Consider the following 15,003-nt stretch of genomic DNA (forward strand, 5'->3'; position numbering starts at 1 on the left):
TCTCTTTCTTAGATCCATTACGTTATCAGCTTTGATTTCTTTCAGTGCCCAGTTTGTCTTTGCCCAAGTTCTTATAACAAGCCTACTATCCCTAGCTTGGTTAACATACATCATCTAATAAAACATCTGGTCTTAATCTCAGTTCTCTGTGATGTAAACTTACATTACCCTTGCTTGTTACCCTTGCGTGTACTTTGGGGAAAAAGCTGAAAACAAACAAACCAAAGGCTGAAATAAGAAAAAAAAATCAGGGCAACTGAAATGAGGAAGTTTTTTAACATTAACTATTTCTTCAAAGGATTACCTGTATATTTTTGTCAACATGAGCTTTGGACTTATAAGAGTGTCAGCATTTTCTTGAACATTCAAACTCTCACGTTTTCTTAAATGGAGATGTGTAGTAGTGTGTTCTACTCTTACATATCCTACTGACACCAAATGTAAAAGAAAAAGCTCCTGATTACTGGTCTGCTTCTAAAGCTGTGACTAATACTTGGTTTTTTATTTCAACCTTTCAGGGTTTTCAATTCTCAATGCAATACTTTTTGCAATAGCTCCTCCCAGAATATTCCTCCCTTGTTCTTTCAGGCAGTTTGCAATGTTTATTTTCAGATGTGTTTTGCCAAATCAGAGGGGGACATACTAGGGAATCATTTAGTATTGATCAGAAGGTATTTTAGATCCAAACTGACAAAAGGATCCAGGGGCTCTGATATCTACTCCCTCAGCCCCCATCAGCACCACCACTTAACTTACTATTCCAGCAGTAGCTTGCCTGAACATTGTGGTCCATTGCTAATTATAAAGTATTTGATTATCAGACATTACTAACTGCTGTCCTACTAAAATAAGTCTCCGTGGTGGTGATATTTTTTCAACTAACTGTTGATACTTTAATTTTTTTTTTACAGGATTGTTTGATAAGACTACATTCCCTAAAATCTTAATGACTGGAATTAGTGTTCTTAGTATATAATTCTTCTCTCCATCTTTCTCACTATTTTTCCTTCAGTTGTCAGGTGAAGTTGTCCTCAGTTAAATGGATGGACTTGTTTACTGTTCTTAAATTTTGGCACAGTGGTGTTAACCTGGTTTGTTTTTGTTTTAATTCTCATCAGTATTGCAAGATGAAAAATTAATTTGCCTTCACAGTTATTCTTAGTTCTTTTTACTCTTGAATATAAGTTATGGAACCTGCTGGATTAGAAGTATTTTTTTCCATTTAAATATCCAATATGCTTCTCTGCTATTAGTAGGAAAATGCTTTGTTGTACTAATATGATCTTGCTTACATTCCATTCTTAACTCTCATTGACACCTTTGGTGCCTAAATCATTCTTGTGGTCAGCTTAACTGAACTGTGGGAAATTAGCCTTTCATAACTGTGAAATAAAATATGTGATGTGGTACAGACTCTGTCCTGATTCTGTTCTTATGGAATTTAATCACAGATTCCTAGGCATAAGCTATTCTTAGTGACAGTTTCATCTTTAATTTTACTTCATTGTAACAGCTGTTGGGTAGTTGTGCTTCTGCTGTGCTGGAAAATCTGTCATTCTGGTTTGGACAAAAACCAAAAGTATTACAACCAATTGCTCAAAAGCAGTAACTTGATGTTCTCTGACAAATTTTTCATTAATGTGAAACTTGCTCTTTTCCCTGGTTAGAATTGATGTTGTCTACTAACCATCCAGAAGTTTCCATAAGCAAGCTTTGTAGCTTAAGCTTTAGCATACACATTTGTATTTTTGAATGATTAGTGATTTTTCTCCTCTTGGCTCACTGTCTTATCTTTCCTGGTCAGATTATATGCACAAATTCCTTCACATTTATAGAATATGCATAATTTCACTGAATTTTATCAGGCTGCTGCTTAATGAGAATCTCAAATATCACTTATTATCTTCTTGCTTAGCTCTGGTGGGCACCTGATATGTCTTCAATATTTTTGAATCACATGGCTCCAAATTCTCTTCATTAACCACACCTGTTGTCTTAAATAGCTTCTTTGTGGTGAGGTAGTTTGATGCCATCTAGTTTACTCCCATTAATACTGTTTTGATTTGATACCTTCCCACAGAATAGTTGTGTAAATTGGAATGGAGCTGGAAAGACTTTACTGCTACCAGTAAGCTGATAGTTCTTTTAATCTGCTTAAATATTTACTAAGATGTATGTTTTGGTGTCTCTATATTTAGTTCATGTTCTGTTTCTTTTTTAGTATACTTACCTCTCCTCCACCTTGAGTATTACAAGAAGTATTCTCTAAAAGCGTCCTGTGATTGTTCATCTTAAAGTTTCTGTCTCCTGTTCTTTTTTGGCTGTTCATTCTAGCAGGCTTCTTCCAACATACATGCCTTCTGCTTTCTTCCTGCACTGCCTGTGAAGTTATTTCTGATTTATAAACATTCAGATGCAAAGAAGCATTTCCAGTTGGGAAGAGTAAATTTGATTAAGACAAAGAGTGTGCTAAATGTAAAGATTCAGTGAAATTGTACAATTTAGCAAAATAAATGGAGGTAAAGTTTGGTACTTTCCATCAAGTGAGCTGCGTTGCTAAATCTGAATTTTTGTGTTAGAATTTACCAAATTGTCAAGATTGCATTTTTTCTGTTAATAAACTAAAAGTTTTTGAAATATTTTATACTTGTTTTACTTTGAAAATGTCAGAAGCAGGAATTTGAAAAATGTGAAACTTTTGTGATTTGTGTCCCGTGTTTTAGACTCCACTTATTTTTTCTGACCTTGATGGAAAAATGTGGAAACTTACTCTGCAGTGGCAATTTTAAATTCTCTTGGCTTTAAAGATAAACTGAGTTTTTTGCTAATATAATTAGGAAAAAAATAGACAATTTAATTTTTTTGAAATGCATCACCATATGTCTTGGTCCTGAGTTTACTTCTTATCCCAAAAAAATTAAGAGCTTGTTGTTTACTACCTATATTCACACATTAGAATTTGTCCAACAAGCTGGAACAAAACTGCTACAGAAAACCAGAATTTTTCAAAGGACCAAAATATAAACATTAGAGCTTTCATGTTCTAGTATTTATTAGGAACCTTTAAATAAATATACATTTTCAGCATTTACAAACAGGTGTATCTTGATAAGCTGTGATTAATAGTTCTGAAGGATCAAAAATGAGTTCCAAACAAAATATCCATAACTTTTTCTTATGTCAGATGTATTTTTGAAAATTCTCCAAAAGATCATGCCTTTACCAACTTTAGGAAAGGACACTTCTATAATTGCAATGTGTCCTTTCAGTGATTAACAATAGGTTATTGTTCCTTTCCTCAGAATTGAGGGTACTTAGATTGTTAAATAGTGTCATGTATATGTACAAAAACTTTGCAGTAGAAAATAAGTTGGACTTGAACTTTTAACACAGAATAGGGAAGTTCTCACACTCCTAATTGTGGATTTTTAAAAAATATACTGTTAGTCTAGTTCTAAATGTGTGATGCTTCTAGTAGTCTGGCTTTTATTGCAGTGATTTATAGATGTGATGCTGTTGCAGAAACCTGTCGAAGTGGTATAACCAGTTAAACATAAATCAGTATTTAATGGAACTGTGAGTGGGCAAAATGAGGATATTTTGTCAAAGGCAGTGACCTTTTAAAATTACAGGATCATTTTGTGGTGACAGTATTGTTAACTTGAGAAGTCAAACTTAGCTAGTGGTTTGTTCTATGTTGTTTTACATTTTCTTTAAAAATGTATATGTTTCAGAGCAATTCATGATGTTAAAGCCACAGACATGGGAATGAGCAAAGTGAGATTCAAGGCAGAAGTAGACTTTGATGGACGTGTTGTTACTCGGTCTTACCTGGAAAAACAAGACATTGAACAGCTGTTACAAGTATGTGTAAAAAATTGCTTTTGTAACCCCCAGTATCTGGTATTTACTTTCCAATTTCAAATACCTCTAAACCCAAGACTTGCAAGTAGGTGAGGTACATTTCACTTCTTCATTTGAAGGGTTGCAGATGTTCTTACTTTGTGTTAGTGTTTTAAATGTACTTACAGAGAATCGTATTATGTGCTGCTGAAAAAGTGCCTGAGTAGGAGGAAAGCAGGGGTTTTTTTTAACTCATTACCCTTGAGATTGGCTCAACTGGTCAGAGCCAGGTGCCAATAGTACCAAGGTTGTGGGTTTTCTCCCTACACAGGCCATTCACCTAAGTGTTTGAGTCGATAACCCTTGTGGGTCCCTTCCAACTCAGAATATTCTGTGATTGTTTTGTTAGAAAATACAGATTTATAAAAAAAAAAAAAAGAGAACATAATTCTTCTAATACATTTATTGAATTACAAGATCTGCAGTTAAAACTAGAAGCCTGTCACCTGCAAAAAAGCATCTGTTTAGTCAGAGCCATTTACCCTGGCTGTTGGTGATGCAGTGTTAGGGTTTACAGGTCCAGCTGTTCAGACTGGGTGTGAATATGGATTGCTTGCATCACATGATTCAGCATTTTGGTGATGTTTAAAAATTACCATCCTTAAGTGTCAGTCTCTGATTTTAGTATAGTTCAGTGTAGCTTTTCTTAATCCTTCTTTTCAATATAGAAATGCAGAGATGTTCTCTGCTATATGGCAGAACTATGAAGTATGAAGAAAATAAATATTATCTAAATCAAAAGGAGAGTTTTAAGTGAGCAAAATGTTTTGCTTCCTTACCAGTTTTCACTGGTAAATTTGCTTGTGTACAAGATTTCTTTCTTTTCCACCCTTTCAAAATGAAATACAGATGTCAGATGTCTGCGTTTTATGTCTGTCCATTAAAAACTACTTAGAAGTTATCAGAGTTTACCTTTAAATTTTACATTGCGATTTTTTAAACCATTAGTATCCCAGTTTTAAAAACATGTCAAATTAAGAATTATGTATGTGTATGTACAGTACAATATCTGACCTGTTCATCTACTGGATTTCAATATAATACATTTTGGAGAGGAAGAGTGCTATCAGCTTTGTACTACTGAGGCACTGCAAGTTTGCCTGGTTGCTTTGCTGTTGCAGTTTTCAGTACGCTAGTCTTCTTTTAAATGCTTTGTTAGATTTTATTCTTTACCTGCTATTTCCCTTGGCAATTGCATGCAACCTTCACTAGTTCTTCCAATACTTCTAGTATTGTTGGAAAAGATCTTCCTGATTGCTTGTAGGTTGGCAACTGTTTCTTACACAAGTCATTGTTCTTTCACATAGTAACCTCATGTCAGCTATAAAACCATTGGTCCTTTCAGTAGGATTCAGCCATCTCAAGTCAAAGGTGAACATCGTGCTTGCCTTTTGATCTATACTTTTTCAAATAAGCAGCTCATTCAACTAGCACTGCTGTCAACATTAGTCTTTCTACAGTTGTGAAATGTTTGTTGAAATGCTGTCATTCAGATTACCTTGGCTTTTTTCATGTTAGACTTGCCGTGATCATAGTCATGGGTGATTGTGGTTGAGATATTTTTTAAGCTTGATCAATTACATTATTCCTCTTTGGTTTTAGAGTAGTGAGAAGGAGAAAGAAGTTGATGTCATGTACTTGAATGCACAAGAAGAATTAGCTGTTTCATAGTTTCTGTGTCTGTTTGCAATAACCTATTTATCCCAAACATACTGCAGCTGCGATAAACTACAGGACAAATGGCTTCCAGACAACTTAGTGTGAGACCTCTAAGGAAAGCTCATGGCTTTAAACTGAAAGGTGATAGATATAAATGAGATATAAGGAAAAAATTCTTTACTGGGGTGGTCAGAGTGGTGAGACAGTGGAACAGGTTGCCTAGAGAATTGTGGATGTCCCGTCCCTTGAAGTGTTTAAGGCCAGGTTGGATGGGGTCCTGAGCAACCTGGTGTAGCAGAAAGTGTCCCTGCCCATGGCAGTGGGGGAGCAACTAGACGATCTCTTTAAGACCTTTTCTGACCCAAACCATTGTAAGATTCTATGGCAATACTGTAGTACCTGCTTCGGTGCTGCTGAAGTCTGTGTTCTTTTGGAGGGTGGAGTATAACATTCTTTCTTCCTTAATGTCATTCCTTCAGTTTCATATGCTGTTGGTCTCTTAGTCTGAGTTCCTGTCAATTGTCTTCAAGTTTCTGATATTATGGAGGAGTCATATTTACAGCAGTGTTTGTAGTAATCCTTATGGACTTTCAGATGAGTTGGTTATGTGATGCCCAGAGTAGGCAGTGTAATGGAATAGCAAGAATGTAGAAAATGGGGAAAGAATACACAGGGTGGTGAGACGGTGGAACAGGTTGCTCTGCCTTGCTGTGAGGAATACCTCAGAAACTTCTAGAAAATGAATGAAATTCTCTAAACTTATTTGGAAAGTTGAGGAGGAAATCAATTAAAGATAGAAGAAGGTTTTGTATCACATGCAGGTGTAATGATAGAGCCAGCTGTTTTCATCTAATAGATGCTACTCTTCTGTGTCTTTGAGACATAAGAACAGATGATGTTTTGAGAGTAAATGGCAAAAGCTGAAGTGTTTTGTTTAGGTTTTTTTTTTTCCTCCCTCTTGAAATATGTCAAGACCCTCTGGAGTGTTATTCCTTTATTTTCTTTTCCTCATCTCAGTCTCTTAAATTTAATTTCTTCCTAGGAAATTCAGCAAGTGAAAACCCTTGAAGAATTAGAAGCCTTTATGCTTAAGCATGGTGAGAATATCATTGACACTCTGGGAGCTGAAGTAGACAGACTTGAGAAGGACCTGAAGGTAAATTTAACTGCTTATTAGTAGTGCTTATTCTGTGATATATTTTAAACAATATCACTGCATCTAATTTTTGGGATTTCATTTGTAAATATGAGAGAGAGAAAGAGGCTGATATTATGAATGCAAATTTTCTCGCTATAGTTTTATTAACTAAGTTCTGACCACCAGCAAATCCTTCCTTTGCCACTGATCCATTTGTTACGTATTTTGTTCCATTTCATACCAACACAGAACAAATTTTCACTAAATAGACCTGAATGTGTCTTTGTAACTGTATTCTCAGAATTTCAGATTATTTATAGGCTGTTGAATTCTGTTTTGGGTATAAAAAAGTACATTTTTTTTTTTAAGCTGGTTCTTAGCATTCTATCAAATATTTCTGGGTGATGGGACTGCTACTCAACATCTGTCACTCTTGTTTAAGCCGTATAGTGTTTATTTGACTTTACAAAAGCCTCTCAGCTTTCTTATGATTTTTCTTTTAATTCTGCTATTTAAATATCTTCTGGCAGATGCAAGAAAGGGTTATTTCCATTTTTAATTTTGTAAGTATATTGGGGCTGTCAGTCTTACCTTTCTGGCATGAATTCAGAACTACAAGAATATTGACCCCCAGATAAAAGCAGTCCTGCCATGACTCTCTTTTCTGGACATGAGACACTACTCAAGAGCATGGCTGTCCTTGCTTGTTATATTTCATAAATATTCTAGTTTAAGTTTCTATCCCTAGGTTTGTCCTGTTTTAAAAGTCAAAATACTGTTTTTGAATTTAATTGCACTATCTAAATCAGTTCTTCCTGTATGGTTTTGGAGGAGCAGGATCATGTCTAAATTTTTTATAAACATAGATATGTTTTTTTGGTGTAGGCATATATATAGTGATTGTGTTGGTATTGAATATGCTTTACTAAACATACTAGTCATGTTCACATGCTGGATGACTCTGAAGTCATGACTTTCTCATGGATTATACAACTGATGTAATGATGATAATGTATTTCTACAATATCAGAAAATGAATATTTCTTAATAGAAACAGTATTCTGAATCTTTATAAATAGCTTCAGTGGCATAGAATAAAATATTTCAAAAATCTTACCCGTTATTCAGGAAAGTATCTGTTAAAACTTTAAGAAAGTGGGATATTTACATGTACGTGTATCTGAACAGTTTTACATAAAACTCTACTGCCTTTTTAAAATTGAGAGCTCCTCCATACTTTATAAAGCATAAGAACTAATTTATTCATGATGTTGAAAAGTATTTTTCAAATAAAAAGATGACCTAGCTTTCAAAAAATGCCTTATAATATGGACAATGTTTGTTGAAACTCTTCCTCATTTTAAAGTAGTCCCTATGTTACCCAAAAAGGGGATTTGTTATCCAGTTGACAATATCATACAAGAAATAAATTACTTGTAATGATGCACAAAAATGTATTTGAATATTTTCAATACATTGTTTTTAAATTTTATTTCAGCAACGAAATCCTGATGTTCGTCATGTGGATTTGGAGATACTGTAGAGCTGAACAGGAGAAATCTTCAGGTTGCTACCCTTGTGGAAAGAAGTCACGTAAAGGGCTGAAAAGCTTCTGAAATTGCAGTGACCTCAGCACCATACCTCGCTTCCTTTGCTGTAGGCTTCCTGGACTGTTAGCACTGCTTCTGTTTCTGGAAGAGCGCTAGACTTGCAGACAAAAATTTCCATGGCAAAATCAGTTTCAAAAAGCTACTTGAGTTAAATTCCACAGGGGAGTCTGTCCAAGTATATTTACTGCGATTCAGAACTTATACCTTGAGGTTTAGTTAGGCATGTACAGCTGCCTGAAACTATACAACACAGTTTTTCCATTTGTGTCCCTTTGCAGTCAGTTTGCACTTCTTTAGTTTCTTTCAAGATATCATTAAAGGTTCTTGGGAGATATTAAGATTAGCTAGGAAGAGTTTGTTCCAGTGGAACCTGCCAACCTTAAATTGTAATATTTCAAATGTGTGATTGTTTCACAATTTTTCTTTTCTATGAGATAAATTGTTTCAAATGGGCGCTGGCCTTATCTCAAGTACCATGACCTGGAAACCTGCTTTTTGCCACCATTACAATTACAACTGCACTTCAGGGAAACAAGGTTTTTCACCTCAGAGGAGCCAGCTGTATGGGTTTAGCCAGAGTACATTAAGTTACTGTGAAAAATTACTATGTACAAATTTCGGTGCACTTCCTCTCTTTAAATTTTGTTTCTTTTTTTCCTTACTTTGACACTTGTTTTCTTATTTGTAAGTATCTTCAGATGTAATCTGGGAGATATTTATGGTAGTGCTTATTAAAAGTTACCTGGCATTTTTGGCTTTCTATATTTTAATAGACTCTATTGCCAGATATGGTCTTTGCTAGAAGATGCAAGAGATGTAGCTGGAATATATAATAGTAAAAACGATCTATTTATAATTAAACAAATGAATACATTGTATTTTTAATTTATTTACCTTTAGATATTATCTGAATTCAAAACCACTTACTCTGTATTTTTTCATGACTTGAGCTTGCTTGTTTGGGAGAGTAATTCTATCAGTGGTCCTCAACAATCCAGAGATAAGTGATTAGTTTATAACTTTGAAATGTGAAATTCTACAACTGTGTACAATTGTCTCAAGGCTTTCTGCAGAAGGTACTCAAGTTGTACCAGATTCTTTGAGACCCAGCCTTTATTAATAAGGCTGTGAGTACTGAACATGCAAGTTGAAATATAAGTGAAATAACTGTATTTAAATAGCACTGAGGAAAATTACTTATGCACTTTAACATAAAATTAGATTTGCTTATGGGTGAGTGTGGTAATAAGACCATCCTAGTAACTCAGTTGCTGAGTAATGACTGACTTGCTGAAAGAAGGAATGTTGATATGAAACACAAGTCTTCAAAAATCAATTTCAAGATTATATTATAAGCATTGCAGCAAATAATTGTGGAGACCAATATGTCCAGATTTGACTAAAAACAGTATAGAATATTTTTTTTTCATACTAGGTGTCACTTACCAGTGAACTATGAGAATTTAAAATAACATGCCTTTTTGACAACTGCAAAGCACTTTGCATGCTGGTCATTTTAAGTAGAAAAACATTCCAGAGTTAAGTTACAGATGGGGCTTCACATACAGTAATTGTGGGTGAAAGGATCTCCTCAGTACCCTTTTCCATAATTCCTATTCACTGGTGGCTTCTTTATAGCATATTCCCTTATTATGGCTAACTTAAAAGAAGGGTTACTTTATCTGGTTTTCTCCTATTGTAGAAATAGTTAGTATATTTAAGCCTGATGATTTAAAATGCTGTTTAAAGGTAATTTGGAAGTCTCCCATATCAAATAAATACAGCATATTTTAGCACATTATAAATAATTTGCCTTTCTCCTTGCCCTTCTACGTGAAATTCATCTCTTCTCAGAATGCACTCTCCTGGTATTAGTCTTATTCATGAAGAGCACTGGAATCTGGTAACGCATAACATGTTTTCTTCTCCCTAGAATATTTATATGGATTTTGAATTTGAATAAACACATTAATAAACCAGTTATTTCAGAAATCAAAAACCTGAAGAGAAGTAAAACTGGGAAAATGTTCTTCTTGCAGAGGTTAGTGAAGACAGCCAGTGTGACCAAGTGGTTTGCGTGCTGGAGTTACTGATGAATGAGTAGTGTCAGTGTGCAGTTTGCAGTGCAGAACTTTCCCTGCAAGGTTAGTAAATGTTATCTCAATAGCAAAATGTTCCTGTATTGTTTTCAAGAGGAGGCATGAGCTTATATTCTTACAGAACATATGCTCCAAAACCCTATAAAAATGTTTTTTTTATTCATTGGAGATGTAATTCCTCTGAATTCTGATCTTAATTTCCTTATTTGAGTCAGAAAAATACCCATCCACACCTTTTGTTTATATTCCAAGATAGAATTCAGTTCCTTGTCTCCCAGTTACATTACTGATTATAGCATCACAATATGTTAAATTCAAGATGCCAGGACTTGAATGTTTTGGGGTACATTACAGTTGACCAGTCTGAAGACCCAGTTCTGTTTTTTAAAGTGACCTGGATGGTGATGTACTACAAAAAGGCAGGCGGACTGGTTTTGGCAGTACCTTGGAAGTTTACATGTCATGCAGTTGGATGGAAGTACTGATTCATTGATTCGTTGCCAGGTCGGAAAGGAAAGTAATTCCAAGCTGTTACATTTTAATTTATATGTTATAATTTACAAATTGTTCTTAACAGATACAACATTTTTACTGCTTTTTTTTCCTTTAACTGTCTTTATAGTCAAAACCTTGAGGTGATGTGGGTCCACTACTTAGTTTACTTTTGCTTTAATGTTTTTGGGGAAAATAATTAGCTAATACGTTGACATTTACATGATAGAGTCCTCAGATTAAAGAACTGTACAAAGTGTGGAGGAGTGAATCTTTTCTTTATCACAAATGCAGTTACAAAATGGTTTTTCTGATTGATTTTAAGGAAAAGAAATGGGATTTATCTAACAATAAAGTTATATTCTAGGATTTTTTCAATTAAGGTGTGGTGTTTTAAAATAATTTATTTCTGTAGACTGGCCTTGCAGGTTCTATTTTTTTCAAATTGTGTTCAAAGTGTGGCTGCCCTCTCTGCTTTGTGGAAGATTGCTTACATGCTGTGCAGTGTCTCATAATTCTGTAAAACTTGCGATGTCTGAAAAGCTTGTCTTAGTGTTCCAATATACTGAATGATCTTAATGTATTTTAAATCCAAGCTGGCTGGATACTAATAATATGTTTTTCTGTAGATTTTTTTTTTCTGTAAAACATAAAATTTGGAAGTGATTATCTTACCCCCAGCAATGAACTTCAAGTCTGAATTGTCTCCATTATACACCAGAATTCAGCATTTGATGTGGTCTCCTTTTCCCCCTCTACCTTTAAAGCATTTGTTAAGGATACAGTGGTAGTAGTAAATACCTCAGTGGATCACTGTATTACACAGACTGTTTGGTGGTTTCTGTTCTGGTCCAGAAGTAGTGGGGACATGAGCACACATCTTTTAAGGATTGGTTTGCATCCTTTATCCCCTGTGACTCATCCTTGAACTGAAGGCTTTTTAGGCTCTATTTTTTTCCTTTCTTGAATTCCCACACAGATTTTATTGGTTTTTTAAAGTGATTCTTACTTTTAGAGGAACAGGCCATTATGAACAGCTTATGTTTTTAATAGCAGGATTAAATTCTACTCGTCTGTGAATTTTGTACTGTACTTCTTATTCATTAATAGTTGACAATAGAGATTACTGTTTTGAAAGCTACAAACCATTTTAGCCCAAACCAAGTTTTCTGATTCTGTCAGGTGCAGCTTTTTCAGCTGTATCTGAAGACTCAGTTTTTATTGAGAGATTTCTACTGCCCCCTCTTTGATAAGGAAGAGTACAGGAAGGTTTTTAGGTACTTTGTCTAGGTTATACATTGTTTGCAGTCCTGTTTTCTCCTTATTTGTAATCATTTTAGCTGTAACAAAGCTAACAATTTGTTTCTGTAACAAAGAAAAAATACACATTAAGGAAGTACCTTAGTGCTGAGTACATCAAATACAGTCTTCATACAAAGAGTTTTTATGCCTTTGTGTATTGAAAGTGTGGCAATTTTTGAAAATTGTCAATGAAGTAATCCTTCTTCTAAACTTGATTTAGATGCTTTCCTTATAAAGGAGACCAGAACACCATATTGTTTAAGCTTTGAAAACAAAATGTTTCCTTTTATGGTCATATGTTCTTAAGGCATTTTGGCATAGCAGAACTATTGATGAATATTGACTCCTGTACAAAACCTGCCCTTCTGCTCATGCCTAAAGGCTTACAGAAGTGAATATAAAATGACAGTGTGCTTTTTTCCTTCTAGCTTAAGTATTGTGCTGCTACTATTCTTATTGTTGGCTCTGAATAGAGAGTACCACTAACATCTCTCTTGCAGTTTACCTGCATAATGTAAATGAGAAGTCAAGATGTACCAAAAAGATTTTTTTTTTTATAGAGGGTTTGTGTAGCTTAAGTAATTTTTCCTTTCTTGTTAGTGAGACACAAATCATTAAGATCAAAAGTAGACTATATTACATAAAAAGAGTAATAGAAATCCAGGCTTTAAAGCACAATAGTTCAATTTTTGAAATGTATGTCCTTTGAGGAAAATAAAACAGAAGCTCTAAGTCGATATATGATCTATAGAAACTGCAGTCAGTCAGGCTTTGCTGAAGCAAAAGAAATTAAACTAAAAGTATGTGATAAAAAGAAAAGAATACAAGGAAGGAAAAGACCCAAGACATTGAGCACTTGGAAATAGGAAAGAATGACAACCATCTAAAAAACTTGTCCAGAAATAAGAAATTATGATTGCAGAAGAAAAGAACAGTAAGAAATTATATTTTATTAGAATGCACAAAACTAAATAGGATGATGTTTTCTTTCTTTTACCAATATTCTGATAGTTGAATAATTCCTCCCTCCCACTCCCAGCAAAAATTCATCTTTTTTTTTCCTGTACTGAAAATGAGAGCCTCTGTCTAATTATGTCCTGATATGGTGTTCAGCCTTGCAGGTACAAACGTATTTGTCCACTGAAAACGGCTAAGGGTGATGTAATCTCGGTCTTTGTTGGTGAGGTAGGTGTTTGGTAAGTGGAGGGTGAGTAGTGTTATTTGTGGAAATGGGAGCTGGAGTGAATTAAAGAGAAAATTAATTGATTCTTTCAGAGAGAAAATGACTGAAGCACCATACTGAATGTGCTGTGGAAAAAGAGAAGCTCTGTTCTAAGGTCCAGAGAATTCTTGCAGTGGGCTGTAGTCACCGATGAATGTTAGTCTGTATTTTTCAATTTGCTGAGATGTCTGTGAATAAACAAGATTTCTAATTAAATCACATTCTGAAAAGGAGTTAAAACATTCAAAATGTAATGTGAAAGGATGTATGTTTTTAAAATACCACAGACACTACAGCACATTATAATAGATAGGCAGAAAATATTCAATATTACATGGGGCGCTTGTGGACATTTTTTTTTTTCTGTGTGAATCAGAGCCACCAATTAAAATAAAGGGTCTTAGTTACTTTTTATAAGCATTACACTAACAGCAAGCCCAGTCAAATTTTCATATAGCCAGCATTCATAGTGCTGTTCTGGGAAGGAGGTGTCTGTTAAAATAGTGGAATACAGATCCATAATCTAGCATTAAGTTTGGTTTTTGTAATCTAAATTTAGACTGTGTTTAAAACTTTAGGGGTTGTGATCAGCTGCTTCAAATCTGAAGTCAGAAGAAAAAAAAAATGCAATTATCTGTAAATGATGTAATATAAAAGGGATTTTGTAAGTTTCTCTTCAAATTAAATATGCTGAAGAACTGTGTGAGAAGTGTTTGAAAAATGCCTGAAGCATTTGGAAACCGTTTTGGCTATTGCCAGAATGGTATTAAGTTTGAAAGTCAACAGTGAGGATTTTCACTGGTGGCAGAACTTTCAAAGGGCAATCTCAAAGTCAAAATCTATTTTTCCATGCAGCCTTTTAATCAGATTAACCAGCCCCTCCCCACCTGCACCTTGCATTTTGGTGTATTGGCTTTTTCATTCTGTGTCTTGGTTAGTCCATATTAGTATGGGGAAGTCATTTTGATTTGTGGTGTAGACATTAAAATACTTACCTGCATATGTTCTTTGTTTTGTAATTATACTTAAATTCAGTACATTCTGTATCATGTCTGGAAGTTGTAATTACTCAGTAAAATGTTACATAGCCAGTAAGGGTTGTGTTCTGTTAATTTCAGCAATTTTATATGCATTGGAAAAGTAAGCAATAACACTGGCTTTAGGCAGCTGATGATTCGCTATATTTCTGAATTCAAATTGCATATAACTATTTTATGGATGCAAAACAAAGTTTCTATCCATCTATTTATACTGGTTATTCAATTTGCCTTTGTGGCACTGGCACACACTGTTCAATAGCATGCATTCGGTGATGGAGCAACCTGCCCAGGCCAGCCAGCTCTCTTCTTTAGTTCTCTAAACCTCACTGGCAACTCCACCTTTCATCCCATTCACCCCCTGCCCTCAAAGAGGGCGGTTCCTTCCCCAGTACTGAGAAAGCTCTTTTTGCCTGGCTCAGAGGCCCCACTGTCAGTGTGTCCAGTTTAGACTACCTGTCCTGATCCATATGTAGGGATGACGTGAAGCAAGGTAGTACTACAGATAGGTTGCATGTCTCTGTATAGTCAGGTTTATGTG

General features: G+C 34.8%; 1 protein-coding gene across 3 annotated transcripts in view; it reads left to right on the forward strand.

The window, feature by feature from the left end:
* SLC30A9 (solute carrier family 30 member 9) overlaps window positions 1-14,516 on the forward strand; it is a 34,279-nt gene extending 19,763 nt beyond the window's left edge. The window contains exons 15-18 of one of the 3 annotated variants that reach the window (XR_001865270.1): window positions 3,735-3,864; window positions 6,605-6,718; window positions 8,199-13,388; window positions 13,479-14,516. Coding sequence is in view for 1 of the 3 variants with exons in the window: in XM_008641399.2 (XP_008639621.1) it covers window positions 3,735-3,864; window positions 6,605-6,718; window positions 8,199-8,243 (289 nt within the window). In the remaining 2 variants the exon portion in view is untranslated. Of the gene's footprint in view, window positions 1-3,734; window positions 3,865-6,604; window positions 6,719-8,198 lie in introns of all 3 variants that reach the window. The other 2 variants (XM_008641399.2, XR_001865271.1) reach the window with 2 other exon arrangements.
* The last annotated feature ends 487 nt before the right edge of the window (window positions 14,517-15,003 follow it).

The sequence above is a fragment of the Corvus brachyrhynchos genome, unplaced genomic scaffold, assembly GCF_000691975.1.
Source record: "Corvus brachyrhynchos isolate BGI_N302 unplaced genomic scaffold, ASM69197v1 scaffold17, whole genome shotgun sequence".
NCBI lineage: Eukaryota > Metazoa > Chordata > Aves > Passeriformes > Corvidae > Corvus > Corvus brachyrhynchos.